At 45.5% G+C, this 16,617-nt stretch overlaps 1 protein-coding gene across 5 annotated transcripts in view; it reads right to left on the bottom strand.

The window, feature by feature from the left end:
• Positions 1–16,274, bottom strand: part of LRRC36 (leucine rich repeat containing 36) — a 26,594-nt gene extending 10,320 nt beyond the window's left edge. For 2 of the 5 annotated variants that reach the window (XM_060275927.1, XM_035119603.2), the window contains exons 1-8: positions 16,169–16,274; positions 14,470–14,597; positions 9,302–9,494; positions 5,659–5,752; positions 5,466–5,551; positions 3,233–3,357; positions 2,446–2,497; positions 1,128–1,604 (exon numbers count right to left, since the gene is read on the bottom strand). In XM_060275927.1, the coding sequence (XP_060131910.1) occupies positions 1,128–1,604; positions 2,446–2,497; positions 3,233–3,357; positions 5,466–5,551; positions 5,659–5,752; positions 9,302–9,494; positions 14,470–14,597; positions 16,169–16,238 (1,225 nt within the window). In that variant the 5' untranslated portion in view covers positions 16,239–16,274. The remainder of the gene's footprint in view (positions 1–1,127; positions 1,605–2,445; positions 2,498–3,232; positions 3,358–5,465; positions 5,552–5,658; positions 5,753–9,301; positions 9,495–14,469; positions 14,598–16,168) is intronic. The other 3 variants (XM_060275930.1, XM_060275929.1, XM_060275928.1) reach the window with 3 other exon arrangements.
• Between the last annotated feature and the right edge of the window lie 343 nt (positions 16,275–16,617).

Consider the following 16,617-nt stretch of genomic DNA (forward strand, 5'->3'; position numbering starts at 1 on the left):
CCGAGCAACGGGAGCTCACCCTGTTGCGGGGATTCGAACCACCGACCTTCTGATCGGCAAACCCTAGGCTCTGTGGTTTAACCCACAGCGCCACCCGTGTCCCTAAAAATTCTGGTAACCATGGCAAAATCCTCCATGCTTTCTATGGTTCACAATCATAGAGGGAGGGCGGGAGCAACCAAGTACGCTTGCCCCAGGCCTTGGAGGGCTAAGCTGGCTAGGGGCCCCTTAACTCTGTCATGCTAATAATTTTATTCTAACAAGACTCCCGCCCCAGGCCTCAGACAAGCTGTGCACAGGCTTGTTCATCATGCAACTCTGGTGTAACAAAGTAGTCCTTTCAAATGCTCCTACAGGTAAAAAGAGCATGTGTGAAAATTCTTTAGAAGAGCCGGGCTCAATCCAAGTATGTGTGTGGTGACAAGAACTGTAAACTCATGACAAGAAGTGTAAACTCATTTCCCAATGGAGCAGCTCAGGATACTTTACCAATGGAGCGTGGGAACAGGTTCAATATAGCAGAAACAGCTGTGAGGCTCAACTTTGTTCTCTCTTTCTATTCATTTGTGCCCTGTTTTTCTGCCCTTTCGTCGGTATTTCTCCTAACTCCCAGATTTGAGTATCAGTCTCATAACTACATTCAGTTATGCACTCAATAGGTAGAGGAACAAGAATCTTTGCTGTAATTATTAGTTTTCAAGAAAATGTACTTTATAAATTTTGAAAATGGGGTCAAATTGCTCCCCCATCCCTAGTCTCACTTTAGGTTTGCCTCTTTTAAGCTAAGTGGAAGAGATAGAGTGACGATCTTTTCCTCTACGGCTATTGACTGTTGACAATACACTGAATTCTGAAAATTAGGAGAAAGCCCATTGCTCAGTGTTTTTGCCTTCATGTCTCTTTCTTTGAAGCTGAAATTTGTGAACAGAAGCTGGCTGCTCATTATACTGCTGACCACCTGTATTTTGCAAAAGGAGAAGGCTAAGAAATATTATTAATAGTGGCAGAAAGTTGACATTTTGAGTCACCAGGAGAGAACCAAACAAAGACTTCCTTTCATTCAGAAAGGTTAGGGAAGACTCAATAAGTTATGTCCTGAAAACTAAGACAATAAAGCCAGCCTTTACCCGAGCTGAGCTTTAAGGAACTTGAATGGTCTGCATCCGCTTCTGAGTGCTGTCCCAGGAAATCTCCACATGAGGACCGGGCAGGACCCAGGACTTCGTTAGCAAACTGTGAGGTGTAATTACAAACATCGTCTGCTGCCGTCTTCTCATTCCTCTCATCATGAAGCCTCTTCACCAGCTCCCTGCGATTAGCAGAGGATGGGGAGTACAGGTGCTCATAACTCTCTGGCCTTAGATTGGTCTTCCCTGCATCATCACTCAGACTCAGCCTCCTAGGTGGAGAAGCAGCCCGGCCAAGGTCGAGAAAGTCCACTTTCCTATTTCCCGTTTCTCTTTTTCCTGGACAGAGGAAGTCTAGAGATGAGCCTTCAGAAAAGGACACGTGGAACTTCCCCTTACCAGACACAGCTCTGCTTTTCATCTGGGAGGGCAGGGAAGTCTGTGCCTGCAGGGCAGTGGGAGACCGGAGCTTCTGTTCTGCAAGTGACAAGCAGAGGGAGGACATTACAATTCACTTGTTCATTCATTAAATATATTTGTATTCAACAAGAAGTATAGATGGCTCAATTAAAAAAAACCTCTAAGTGGTTTACATAAATTCATATCAGGAGTTGTTTCCATTTATCACAAGATAATCATGGTTAATAAACATTGCTGGGAAGAGATGTGAATTTAGTCACACTTAGGATAAGGTTCCATTTATCAATTAAATTATGTGGGTTGACAGATGTTTGTTTCATGCTCTGAGGCAAAGGCTGAGCGGGCCAAAAAACTGGAGCTCTAATGGTTGAGAAGCATATTAGCAATATACCTGCCATTTATACTGATAGTTGCAAAAAGAAAATCCATCAATCACTCAAAACTTATCCCACAAGTTATATCTTTGTACCAAACTGGAAAACATCTCAATAAGTTGAAATAAAATCTTGTAAGAAACATCCAAATCTTCAAATAGTCAAGGTTTCAACTAGATTTAGGCCTAGTAGTCAGAAAGAGCAGGTAGGTGGTAAGCCCATATTTGGACTGTTCCACTTCAGACTGCAAGTGGACACTTACATGATGCAGTATGGGTCCCCAATTTGGGGGAGGGCTCAGAGGTAGAAGACTTCTTCACCTTGACATGCAAGGTATGTTTTTTTTTAACGTACTGATTAAATCTTCAGGCTCAAGTGGCAGAATCTGGATAGATTTTACTACTTTCTGTCTGCTTTTTTTGTCAGAACTGGCTCAGAGAAACATCAGAATCAGGAGAGTTCTGACCCCTAAAGGTTGAGAATGCACACAGATTTTTATCAGGTTGGAAGAGGAAAACACTCACCTCTGTCCAAAGAGTTGTGACTCAGAAACTGTCTTGCATTTGCATTGTCTAGCTGGAAGATATTACAAAGTTAATATTCTGTCCAATAGCAAGAGTTACTCATTAGTTTCAGAAAAACCAGTCTTTCATCACCTTAGCTTTTGGCATTGCTTTACCATTTGAGAGTTTTAAGTATTTTGCATTTCAGTTGCTTTCTCCAGGCCTGGGGATGGAAGCACATATGGTTTGCATTTTGGCCCTTTTCTTTCACCACATGAAATGTTTCTGAATGTTTCAACTAAGAGGCCATAAATGGATCTCGGGGCAGAATTAGGCATTTCAACAGGCAAGTGGTAGGAAATATTCATAAACTAACCATCATGCCACTGTCCCTGGAAGCACCATGTGATATGAGGCGTAGGACCATGAGCTCTCATACAGGCCTACTGTTTCTCTCCTTCTAGTCTGTGAACTAGCCCAGAGCTTACTGATTTCACTTAGTTGCATAACCCAAAATGTGAACACATGTTCTAGTCATTTAATGAACCAATACAAATGGGATGGACAAAAAGAGTAGGTTTGGCATTACCATGCTTTATATATAAGAAAGGACATAAACAGGGGGGTTGCCACAATTTTGAAAAGGAAAGGCCTCCCTCTCAAAGCATACAACACCTGAAAACTTTCTACTGTTGACACTGATGCAACTAACTGTACAGTTAGAGGACACAGAAGTTTAACATAGCAAGGCACTGCCCAAAACAGCAGAAGCCACCTGCCTCTGTTTGACTTCATCAAGCCCACTTACCAGGATCTGGTCCTTGTTTCCTTTAGTTAATTTGCTGGTTGTCAACACAGAAGCAGGCGATGTCTTTAGATATGAGTCTCTCTCATCATGGCATGGCATGTGGCGAGGAGATGAATACTTTGTACCTGGTTTTGTTTCATAAGGAGAAATAATGATGAGCACCCACTGCTCGTTTGTAGAAGAATCAGAATGAAACACATCCACATGTTCCAGACTGCTGAGGCCCATCCTTTTGTTTTGCTCTTACAGGAAGCTCCTCAGGGGGCATTTATCCATTTCCTTACCTTGGCAGCCCAGTGGGGCACTAAACCATTTATAGCTCCCAGATATACCACTGAGCTCAGATGTACCATAAAATACAGTGGTACCTCAGGTGAAGAACTTAATTAGTTCTGGAGGTCCGTTCTTAACCTGAAACTGTTCTTAACCTGAGATACCACTTTAGCTAATGAGGCCTCCCGCTGCCACCGCCGCACAATTTCTGTTCTCATCCTGAAGCAAAGTTCTTAACCTGAGGTACTATTTCTGGGTTAGCGGACTCTGTAACCTGAAGCATCTGTACCCCGAGGTACCACTGTACCCCCAAAATAACTGCAACACCTTCCTGAGTTAGAGGGAAAAAAATCAAGTATAAACTGGGGAGAGAGATAAATCTAACTGGGGAATAGTGTCACAACTCTGCTTGGTTCAAAAATCTGCCAACCCAATTCCCTGAGACCAAGGGTTCTCTCAAAGATCAGAACTCCATCCCACAAATATAAGTTTTTTATTTATTTTTTTAAAATCCCCACAGAGTATTAGTCAAAGGAATAAACAAAGAAAACAACTGGTTCAAATTAGGGATGGATGGAACAGTCTTAATTATACCAGTTTCCATGTTACATGTGTCGACCAGGAAATTAGTTCCATCCCATTTCTGTGAGGATTTTCTAGAATCCACATGAATGCAGAACCTCTTTAAAATGCTCACAAAATGTTCTGGGGGCTGTCTTCTCTCCCCACCTTTTTTACAGGTTCTAGCTATCTGAAGTGGCTAATGCACACTGCTCCTCTGCCACACGTTTCTAATCCTACCATAGTTCCTCCTTGGAGTGACAACATCACCCAGGGAGATTGTAGGGCAAACACATGGAGGCCTTTGTACCATGTGTGTGTGTGTGTGTGTGTGTGTTACTAGCTGTTAAAATAGTTGAAGGCAGGCCATATCCTACACGATATGAGAAGATTCAAAATACCAGGGAGTAAGTTTGGGTGAGAAATCAAAATCCCTTCTCCCTGACCTTTAAACAGAATATAAATTGTGCAACACTGTAAGAAAAGCTTTCTGATAACCCCATCTGAAGACCCTAAATACATTTGAAAGGATTTTTTTGAGAAGATGACATCAAGAGATTACCCACTTGAGGGTATCTGGCAGGGATGAAACAAAGTTCAATGCATTGTAGCAATATACAGTTTTGCCCCTCGGTGAAAAGGGACGATTAGGATCTGTGGTGAAACAAACACCAGCAAATTGCAGCTACACACATTTCCTCCTTAGGAAAGAAAGAGGGAAGGCAAGTCAAGAGTTTGAGTGAAACAAAGGTCAGATATGGACTTACAGACTAGCTATAGAAAGGAAAGATCAAGCATGATCCACGCTTTAAAGCTCTGTGTCCAAGCACCACTTTTTTTTACTCCAGAGTTTTCCCTATGAAAACCTACTTTTGGCAATCCATGAAAATCTGAATGGCCATTTGTTGCACGTCAACTTTAAAGCATGTGTTTTCACAGGGAAAGCTGGGGGGCTAAAAGAAGAATGTCCAGACACTGAGTTATAGAGCACAGAACATAGAGCACAGAACTGTACCTAGAACGAGCGGGGCAAAAAGCAAGTGTGGACACACAATTGCAAGAATGCCTTGTGAAGCTCAAAGCAGCCAATATCCAAGCATGTCTCATGGAGAGTCACTCATCAGTGCCCAACCGGATCAGGCCAGTGGCCCATCCAGTCCAGCATTGTGTTTTCTACAGCAGCCTCCATGAAGAAGCAGAACATGGAGGCAAAAGCTCTCTTCTGTTGTGGCCTCTGGCAGAGGGGCATTCTGGGTCAGCAGAGCTGATGGTCAGGGACAATGGCAGCTTCCAGACCAGGTACAATGGCAGCACCACATAATGTACATGAGCACAATCATATTCAGGCTAAGCATACTGAGGTTTTCCAGTCCCAGTGTGATTGTCTCATAAAACCTACCAGTACGTGTCCTGTTACTCTCTGTATTCATACTGGATGTTGCAAAGCTCTCTTGGTCTAGCACTTCACTCCTCATTATAATTTCCCTAGAGGTAAATTTAGCAACAGCAATGTTAGGATTAAGGTAACCTTCAATATCAAGCACCTCCTTTCCCATCCAAAAGTGTTACTTTTCAGCAGACCACTTCCATACCTTGACTTGTCTTTTTCCAATGAATCCTCTTTGCTCCTGAGGTTAAAATGCAGGTGGGCAGCTTTTCTCTCACGCTTCCTAATAGTTCTTTCATCTATGAAGAAGAAGACATGCAGGATCAATGACTGGCTTCAAAGAGCGGTAGCAATTATGTGAAATCATAATGGTGCCATGAGATTGACAGCTGGGCTGCCCTACCAACCTGTTAGAATTAGACTGCAGAGGTGGGGCCAGATAAAGACCTGGCCCACAGAACCATAACATTTCTCCACTCCTGGACCAAAGTGTCAGAAATAAAGGGCAGCAGCGCCACTAGAAATTATGGAGGCAGGCAGCCATTTTTCTGCCTGTAGGCTTGTTGTCATTTATTTAGAATACTAATATCCCACTTTACAGCCTCACATCACCTTACAAAGGACAACAGAATTACAGAAGTACCACAAAATTCATCTGATAATGTGATTATTCAGGTGATATATCCTGCCCTCCCTTTTAATATTTCCTTTGTTCTCTGATTACTAGGTGGCAGAGCCCACCAAGGACTTGAGGCAATAAAGAAATGGGACCAAGCAGTTCAAATTCACTCAGCACATGATGTAAACAAGTATAAAGTTTATCCTGTAAACTATGGAATGCTCATTCCCACTGTCCAGTAATTTCCTAAGAAATTTAGAGAGCAGAGTGACTAGCCCAAGGCCATTCAATGAACCATGCCCAAAAGTTGGGTCTCTCATGTCTCCCTATGCTTTACACCAGGCATCCCCAAAGTTCGGCCCTCTAGATGTTTTGGACTACAATTCCCATCATCTCTGACCACTGGTCCTGTTAGCTAGGGATCATGGGAGTTGTAGGCCAAAACATCTGGAGGGCCGCAGTATGGGGATGCCTGCTTTACACCCTACTGGCTCACAACAGCACAAAGTCATATTTCACCCAATCCTTGGAGTTGTGATCTTGCAGAAATCTCTAACAGGCCCCTTATAAACCCACCAATTCGAAGGAAGAAGCATGGAATGAAGACTGTTTCTGTATACAGTATATGACACACACACACACACCTCCAAAATGCAGAAAGATTTCTGGAACGTGCTATTTTTTATTTTACTGAAATTATAAAACTATATATGTTCTGTGTTCTACGTCAGTCCTGATGAAGTGAGTGTTGTTTTCCATCTAACATCTAACTTCCAAATGTGAAATGTACAAGTTGAACAGACATAGAGGTCTTTCTTACCGTATTTGCAATGTTAAGCACAGTTTTAAGTACCATATTGCCTAACATTTGTTTAGAATGCTACATGTGTGGGCAATCTCTGCTCACTTCTGTGTCTCTTTTCATAAGCAGCATTCTAGTTTTGTTCATGAAATACATTGACAACACTCACACAACTCAGGGTATCTGGCCAGAGAGATGCCCTAGGGCCCCTTGCACCCTCGGCAAGGAGCTGTATTACATCCCCCTCAGGAAAAAAAAACTTTACTGCAATAGCCACATTAGAAATTACCATATATACTCGAGTATAAGCCTACTTTTTCAGCACCAAAAATGTGCTGAAAAAGCCGCCCTCGGCTTATGTTCAAGTGAGGCGGGCGGTGGCAGGGAAAGGCACAGAAGCAGGGGTTCGGAGAAGCACTGCGCTGCGACTCTCCAAACCCCCGTCCTATGCCTGCTCTGTGCGAGGCGGCGGGGAGGGAGAAGTGGCGAGGAAGGGATCCTTCCTCACCGCTTCTCCCCCTACCCCGCTGTCGACAGCTGGGAAAGGCATAGGATGGTATTTATTTTTATTTTTGAAATTTATCAGTAGCTGCTGCATTTCCCACCCTCGGCTTATACTCGAGTCAATAAGTTTTCCCAGTTGTTGTTGTTTAAGGTAAAATTAGGTGCCTCAGCTTATATTTGGGTTGGCTTATACGCGAGTATATACGGGTACTATATTTTACACAACCCAAGTACAGTACTCAAAATCCTGGTAAGCCCTGTAGACTGGAGCACAGGCCAGATCCTTTGCTAACTGAACTATTTTGCAGCGCAGTTTATTTTTTTAAAAGCAAATGTTCCAGTGAACATCGGTCCAAAATACTGACAAAGTAACACCCCACCCCCCAACATGAGCCCAAATCTATATATTCAGCATATTGTTAAATATGTTGTTGAATACAGTAAGGCTTGTATCTCTGATGCCAAAAAAAATGATGAACAGCACAATCCTCTGCAGGCCTACTCAGAAATAAGCCCCACTGAGTTCAATAGGATTTACTCTCATATTAAGTGTATAGGATTGCTGCCTAAATCTGCAACTCTACTCAGGCATATATATTCCACAGAGTCAGTCTGACACCTTCCTAGCAAGAGAAAGTGGCTGCTGTTAGGGCTCATCATTGCAACAGCCTGTCCTGACCTGTGACTGCTGAGCTTTGCCAACTCACTAGGTTTGACTGAAAGGCAGCTACTGCAGGGTGGGGGTAGACATATTTTGAAAGCCCTCTCTCCCCTCTCCTCTCTTTCCCCATGCTGCAGGATCCAAAAGCGGGCTAGTGCCACTTCATCTCCCAGTCAATCTCCAATGGTGATTCCCCCCCACACACACACCCTCCCCGGTGGAGGCTGGTTTCACCAACTCCTAGGTACAGCTCTGTCCAGCCCTATTCTATGCTTGAGAATACTGCAAAGAAGGATGCAGGGCAATTTCAAGGTAGGTGGATGCAAACTAGAAATAAGGCATGGTATTCACTGAATCAAAACTCACAACATTTACTGGAATTTTGCTACGCTTCAAGGTACAGAATATGGTTTATGCTCCCAATTTGCTTTCTAAGCCCATTATATAGAAGTAACAGTTGGCTATATGTCACCATTTCCCCGTTCTCTCTCTCCAAACTTACTCCACCACACCTTCCAGTCTTTGTATCAAGATTGGTTGTTCTTCAAGAAGATGCACCATGCATGACAGGTAGCATCTGGAGGAAAACAAGAGGTCTATAGCAGAAGCTCAGTCTAATCTTAAAACTCTAGGGACCTGCGGTTCTCTTTCAAAAACATCAGACTACTGACTAATCTAGCTTTCCAAAGTGAGCACAAGTAAAATGGAAGATTCAGTGAGGCAAAGATTTGTGACAGCATAATATGCTTCTCCATAGCAACAGAAGCAAAGTCCTTAGTACACAGTTACAGCCGCAAACACACACCCTTTCACAAGCACACTCCTTAGAAACAGTGCACAGGGTAATGAAGGAAAGGGGGAAGGCTTAGTTCTAGGACTGCTAAAATAATATTAAGCAGAGGTTCTCAAACTACAGTGTCAGTCCATGGAGGGGTGCGTGTCTAGGCAATGTTTTAGAGGCAGATAGGATCCACAAGCAGTGGTGCGGGGGGGGGGGGTGTGAGTGTTCCCCATCTACTTTAAAATTATGGGGGCAATGCACTCTCACCTGCCTCATCTGTTAGTCAGGAAAGAGAATTTGGGATTGGTATCCTGACCATCGATGTAGCTCCCCATGAGACTGGGGGGCAGAGCTACTTGTAGTTACTGGCTGAAGCTATGACTGCAATGTTTGAGAAAACAATTGGAACAATGACAAGCTTTGCCCTTATGCCAGCATCATAGAAATGACATCTACTGTCCCTCCTTGCTTCAACTCTCACCTAGCATCTCCAGAGCTTGTAATCTGTACACAGTGAACAGTCTATAATCAGATTCCTTCCTGGTTACAGGGTTGAGACGCAGGTCCAGCTCTCTAAGGAGAGGCAACGCTTGAAGGCGGGCAACTTCCAGCAAGGATGAAACATGATTATAGTACAAATTCAGATGTTGTAACAATTGTAAATACTCAAGACCCTGCATGGAGAAAAAGACAAGGTTGCAATTTGAAAATAAAATGTTTCTTTAAGCACTGAACTTGATCTCACCAACTGAGCGAGTAATACATTGGAAGTGGGGAAGAGCAAGCATTTTCTCCATAACATGCATAGTTTTATAAACCTCCACCAGGTCTATCACAGTTATATTTTTTGACACTAAATGGCTCCAAATGCTTAAGGCTTTCCTCTTGGGAATATACTTTATCTGCCTGAACAAATTGGTTGATCTTTTCTAGACCTTTTCCAACTCTATGATGTCCTTTATCAAAAGGGAGTGATCAGACCCACACAGCATTCCAGTGTGGTGCTACAGATGGGCAGACCAGTGTGAGGCAGCAATGGGAAAGGTGGCTTTGACCACCGGGCCCTGCAAGACCAGCATTCAACCTTCGCTTAGAAACCTCCAAAGAAGGAGAGTTCAGAAACTCCAGAGGGAGATCCACCTTCCATATAAGGTATTATAAAAAAGTAAACAACATTTATTTGACCCCATTTATTTGACACAGGGGGGGAAACCTACAAATACAGTCCAAAAGGCACATAGGGAGTTCTGTATATATGGAATAATTTTTTAAAAAATCTTGTATGTCAAGGAGCCCTGGCTGCCTAGATAAAACACTAGCCCCACAAACCCTTACCTGGAAGTAAGGCCCACTGAACTCAGTGCAGCCTTCTTCTGAGTAAATACTTAGCTATTTACTAGATGCAAGTCAGCAGCACCAGACGACCCCACTTGGCTAGGCGCTGGAATGGATTTCACCCCGCACCTTGCAGAGCCGGACCTATGCTGCCAACAGGCCCTGTGCCCCTTGGCAACATCTGAAGACCCTGATCCACTAGGCGCTGGAGTAGATTGCACCCTGCATCTTGCAGAGTCAGGCCCAGACTGCCACTGGGCCCAGCAGTGGTGGCAGCAACAAGCAGCTCCAGATCTCCCAGCCCTACCCATTGCCACCCTAACCCAGCACTGACCTGGGGGTTCTGGATCGCGGGCTCTACCAGTCAAAACAGGAGCCTCAGCGATCACCCTCTCCTGCCGGAAACAAACCAGGACTGCTCCAAGAAAATGCATATGGCAAAAAAGAGTGCTAAGCCCTGGTGAGCTGCCCTCTTACCCTCTTGTGATTGTCCAAGTAGATATATATATTCCTTCACTTCTCACTTCCCTCTGTGGCCCCCTAGCCTTGTGCTGTGCCCCCCCCCATTTACGCAATTTTCACCTGTGGCCCCCTTGGAATATCCTAGGGGGGCCCGGGGGCCATATGGCCCTGGTTGGGAAACACTGGTTTGGAGAGCTCTTTTGGTGTTTTTCACAATCTGCTTGCATTTTCGTCATTCTAAATGACCATGAGTTCATTCACACTGTCACTTAAGGTGGAAAGTAAGCCTCCTGTACCTCCAGATTATTTGTGAATAAATTAAATAGCCCTGTAGTACTCTCCACAGGAACAAACCCTCCAGAGTATTCTTAGACCCCTCTTGTGCCAGAGAGCAGGCAGGGCACAGCACCACTCTTTGTCCCTTGCTCCTGGGCCTAACAGCCTCCAGCGCAGGTCTGAGGACAGAGTCTATCCCTCCATCACATTAGTCCCTCACACTCTTCCTTGGAGATGCCTCCGTCTTTTGCCTTCTCTCTTGACTTGCCCACCCACCTCCACCTCTGGCTTTTTCTGTGGCTCAGAAAACTCTTATTGCAACCCCACCACTACTGCTGTACACTCACCCTTGATTCCAAATTTATTTTATTATTAAATTTATATACTGCCTTTCATCCAAAAATCTCAAGACAGTTCACAATACCATGAGAGCCAAACTATAGCCTTAGCATTAACTCCAGCCTCATCACAGGCACCAGCTCCAGCCTTCAGGAGCCACGTTGCATGCTTATATTTATTTATGGACATTTGCAAATTATTGTTGCCTTTAAAAATATTGCACTATTCTGCAAAAGATAAACGTTTTTCTACCATCTCCTTCCTGGTATTAAACCAGTTATTGATCCATAAGAGAACACACATTCTTGTCAAAAGTGTCTTGGAAATATATAGGAACACATACTGAGTCTTGGTCGTCTAGGTCAGTGCTGTCTACATTGGCTGGCAGAAAATCTTCAGGGTTTCAGGCAAGGAACATTCCCAGCCCTACCTGGAGATGCCATGAATTGAACCTGAGACCTTCTGCATGCAAAACAGCTGCCCTGCCACGGAGCTGTGGCCCCTTCCTTCAAAATATATAATTTCTGCATAATCGCCTTTATATTTCCACATATTGTCAACATTCTCAAATAACTGTAAAAGGTTGGTACAATCTTGAATTGTGCTGGAAAACACAAGGAAGCCAGCACAGAGCTGCATCTCTGTTCTGAGCATTGCACTAGAGATTTACTTCTAAACCACCTCCCAATGGTTCATGCCCAGGTAAGGGAATAAAACCTTAAAGATATCCAAGACAGATATGCAAGCTGAGCTTCCTGGTAGGAACCCAGTTTATTCAAAGAAACTATTGCAATACTGACAGTTACTCCAAATCAGAAGTCAGGAGAACTGCTCCAAACCACATTTTAACAAAGTTTTCTTGTTTCTTTGTTTGAATTAAAGTTTTATTAAAGATTTTATTGTGCAACAAAAAAGAACATATGATGTCTCCACTTTCAATTCATAGAGTCTTTTACATTTAGTATGAGACACTGTTGACATAGACATTATGTGGCTGGGGGAAAGGGGGGGAGAGAGAGATGGGGAGATAATGATTTTTCATTCTATTGCATAGTTTGTTAAGGGTTTTTGTGTCAGCATCATGTGAGTAGGACCTTTATTTGTATATCTATTTTTGGTGGTGGTGCAAAATATTAGCGGATCCAGAGCTTGGTTGTTTGTTCTCTGTTGACTGCAATGTGGTATGTTTGTATGTGGGGAGTGGGGGGTGTTGTTGCATGGGCCGGACATGCGTAGAAGCGATTTCCAGCGCCACGCTGCCCATGTCCGCAGCGCCGGAAATCACTTCTGCGGCTGCGCAGACACTGGAAATCGCACCTGCATAGAAGCGATTTTCGGTGTCCTAGACATGGGCAGCGTGGTGCTGGAAATCGCTAGTCTGTGGGAATGCTCCAGCCCACGGCCGCAAAACGTTGCCGACACTTGGTTTAGGAGCAGAATGTTTATGTGCAAGGCCGTTTTTACCTTGAATCTAGGAAGCTATAGGGATGGGATGTTAAGGACTATTTTGAATGTCTGGTTGTCAATAAAACAATGATAAGTAGGTGAAGCAGAAGTCCTGAGGCTCCAGAATATTGTGGTACACGAGATAATAGAGACAAGAAGATAACGAAGTGGAGCAAGACAGTTTTTAACTCATTGATATGTGACCTCCCTTTATTCTATGAGCTAATGCTTGTACAACCTAAACTCACACAGGGACAAGCAAAGGAGGACACCTTCACCCCAGTGTGGCTCCCCTTTATCATATACAGTGGTACCTCAACTTACGAAGACGATCCGTTCCGCGGCAGTCTTTGTAAGTCGAAGTCTTCGGTTCTCGAAGCACCCATTCTGCACATGTGCGAAGCGTGATTTCACGCTTCTGCGCATGCCGCGTCTGTGCAGGCGCAGAATGCACGTGTGGGGTGTGCGCGGCGAAAAGACTTCTGGGGTTGTCGACTTCTGAAGTCGAAACCTTCGGAAGTCGAGTCATTCGGTTGTCGTGGTACGACTGTATACACCCCTACAAGACCTATCCCACCACACCCCACAAGAACATATTTTATTAAATGCTAAATTAGGGTTACCAGACGTCCCCGGTTCCCGGGGACAGTCCCCGGATTTGCAAATCTGTTCCTGGACAAATTCCATCCCCAGAATGTCCCCAGATTTGCAAATCTGTCCCCGGGAAATGTGGCAGTGGCAGCCTCAGCAGCCCCCACTGCCGAAGGGGAACCAGGGACATCAGGCGGTACAGATCTCCTGCCCACTTTGTTTTGACTGATGGGGGAAGCTCGGGAGTTGCAGGCAGGCGGGCGTTGCCCAGGAGGGTTGCAAGGCACGCGGTTTCTCTGTTGGGCAAGGTGCAAAGCCCTTCTTTCACACCCTGTGAAACATAAATGTGCAGTTTTTTAAAAAACTGGGCAATGGTGCGCCGCCCACCCATGACTCCTGAGCCTACCCCGATCTCCTGCCCCCTTTGTTTTGACAGATCAGGGAAGGTTCGGGAGCTGCGGGTGGGCAGCCATTGCCCAGTTTCTTAAAAACTCTGCACATTTATGTTTCACAGGGTGCAAAAGAAGGGCTTTGCACCTTTATACAATATGCATGTGTGCTTGGGCCCAGGGTCTTTTGCCTCACCATCCCCACTACTGACTCCCTGTTGCTACTCAGCTTTAAAAAAAAGTGTCCCCAGATTCATTGGAAAAAAATCTGGTAACCATATGCTATATAGGTTTCTATCTAATTTTATAACAGTATCCCATGACTGCAAGATCTTGAGAGAGAATGGCTGGGAGAGAAGCCCTGTTTCCATAGCCACAACCAACCAGCCAAGCAACAGGCAAGAGAGGAAGCAGACAGAGCTTCCACAGGGCAATTTAAAAAGTTTTATAAGTCTAAATGCTGCCCACCCAGGGCAGAAAGAGCGCAATCCTAACCATGTCTACGCAGACGTAAGGCCCACTGAATTCATTGGGTCTTACTCCCAGGTAAGGAGGTTTAGGATTGCAGCCTACAGTTTAGGTGTATATCAAGACTTGAGCTGCTTGCACGCCATGTTAGACATGTGAAGGCAGGAAAGGAGATGGGTGAGATGCCTCTTACTAATTCCAAGCTCCTCCACTTGGGAAACAAGAATCACTCATCACCACAATTACCGGCTCCACAGTTCAGGAGCATCCCAGGCTCTGGCTTTGGGGAAAGAAGAGCTAAATAGATTACCCTGCAGCAACCATGAAAGGCTGCAGAACTCACCTCTAGACAAGCAAGCAGGTTCTTTGACAAATCTAAAGACTGAAGATTTTTAAAGGCTTTCAGGCCATCTCCAAGAGAGACAATTTTGGCTGCATGGGTTCCCTGCAGAGAGATGGACTCCACCTGTTCTGGAAAAAAATGGCAACTTGTAAATGTGTTTTGGTCTTTCCTACAGTTCTTAAACTGCAGTTTTTCACATATCAGAAAATTTGTTTATCTGATTTCTTTTAGCTTTGTATATTCTGACTGTGTGTGGGGAGTGTGTGTGTAGTATGGGTCCTATTAAGCTGCAACCCCTAAACCCCACTGTGGTAGAAAACAATAATGCAAACTGGCACCAAACTGAAAAAAAATTAAAGAAATAACTCTCAAGAAACACAAGTCATAAGCAGCATTTCAAAGGAGGATCTCTTAGGATAGAGAAAATACTTTCAGAAGAGTGCACAGACGTTTCTTTTGTTGCACTGTTGCCTCTAATCAAACAGGTTTTTGTAACCATTCAAAACCTGCAGAACCAATTTATCTAGAGGCAAAGATGGGATGGATGAGCACAGCGGAGGACCTTGGGGTCTCAATATTTAATTTAGCACCTCCTCCGCACAATTAGAAATAATAGTTGCAGCGCCCCCTAGGCTCCGCACCGTGAACCGTGCACCGTGAACGAACTGGTCAAACTCCCCTAAATCTGCCTCTGATGAGCATTTAGAAAATGAGAAGCAATTCTTTCAAATCAGATTCCACTCTCTTGAGTGTAAACACAAACTATCTAGCATTTTCTTTCTTTCTTTAAAAAACGATTTATCTTTGTTTTCTTTTTAATACTTTTATGGGAGAGAGGAGTGTGTTATAAATAGTATTAAAAGTAAACATATAAAAAGAGAGGCAGGCAATCTGCCCAACACAGTCAGAGTGGGCGTAAGGCAGCACTTAATTTGCTGCTATAGGTTTAACAATATTAAATTCCCCAACCTGGTGCCAAAGGGCAGAAAGCTGTAGAAGGCTCGTGGGATCTCCCTTTTTATGTAAGATCCCCCCACAACAAAACAAAGCTACTGCTTCACCCTAGCCTGATTTTGCTTCAGTGCACCCGAGTTGCAGAAAAATCCCTGAAGTGGCCTCGTGCTACTCAGCAAGATACTTTGGCTGCCCCGTCCCAAGGACCAGCACCCCGACCCCTCCCGCACCACCACCGTCCCCGAAAGAAGCCCCTCCCCCACTCAGTCCCCCTCTGGGTCCTCCTCAAGAGGCCGAAAAGATTTCGCCACGGCGCGGGGGGGAGGGGGAGAGAAGAAGCCAGAAGAAAAAAAGGGAGCCGTTCCGCATGGAACAAAAGTTCAGCGGAATTAGTTCTGTTTCACACATGCCTCCTACCTACCCCACACTACCCTTTTGACTGGCCAGAATTTCCCTGGAAACGTCCGAATGCTCTAATGAAGTCGTGGACGGTGCCAGACGGGAGTATGAAAAGGAGCGCTCCTGAGCATGTGCAGAATGTCCACACCCGGTGACCGAAGGGTCCCTTAACTCTGGAAGCAACGAGGCTTGGAGGTAGGCTTGAGTTTGGTTGGGCCTAAGTGGTGGTGGTCGGCCGGCCGGGGAGGCTGCCCCATGGCGGCGCTGGGGGGCGCTCCTTGACCGAGCGAGGAGGCCCCTTCGCGTGCGCCCCCGGCCAGCCCTCTCGCTATCTGGCGGTCAGTACCTGTCGGTAGCCCCCGCAGAGCCGGCTGCCGGCGGATCCAGGCCTCGCTCAGCTGCACCGCCACCGCCATGGAGCCGCCGCGCGTTGCCTGGCAACCCGGGCAAACACCGCGCGGCGGCGGCGGAAGGCCGCGAGCCAAGGAGGCCGTTGAGCGGCCGTCGCTCGGCCTTTGCTTTGCCCTGGTGGGCGCTCTGCCCCGTCCCCTCAGGATGGTCCTCCGCCCCTCCCTCCGCCTCCCCAGCAACATGGTAAAGGGGATCTCCTCAGGAGAGCAGGGCAGAGAGAGCGGAAACCCCAAATGGGCCCCTTGTGCGGGGCTGGAACCGGGGGCAGGGGAGGTCTCCCTCTACACACGCCCCCACACGGAGCGCGCTCTCCGCCCTTTTTTCAGCGCCAGGAAAGAGCGTCTCTGAGCATGTGCAGCCGGGGAGCATGCATCCTTCCCTGCC

Source organism: Zootoca vivipara, chromosome 6, assembly GCF_963506605.1.
Source record: "Zootoca vivipara chromosome 6, rZooViv1.1, whole genome shotgun sequence".
Lineage (NCBI taxonomy): Eukaryota > Metazoa > Chordata > Lepidosauria > Squamata > Lacertidae > Zootoca > Zootoca vivipara.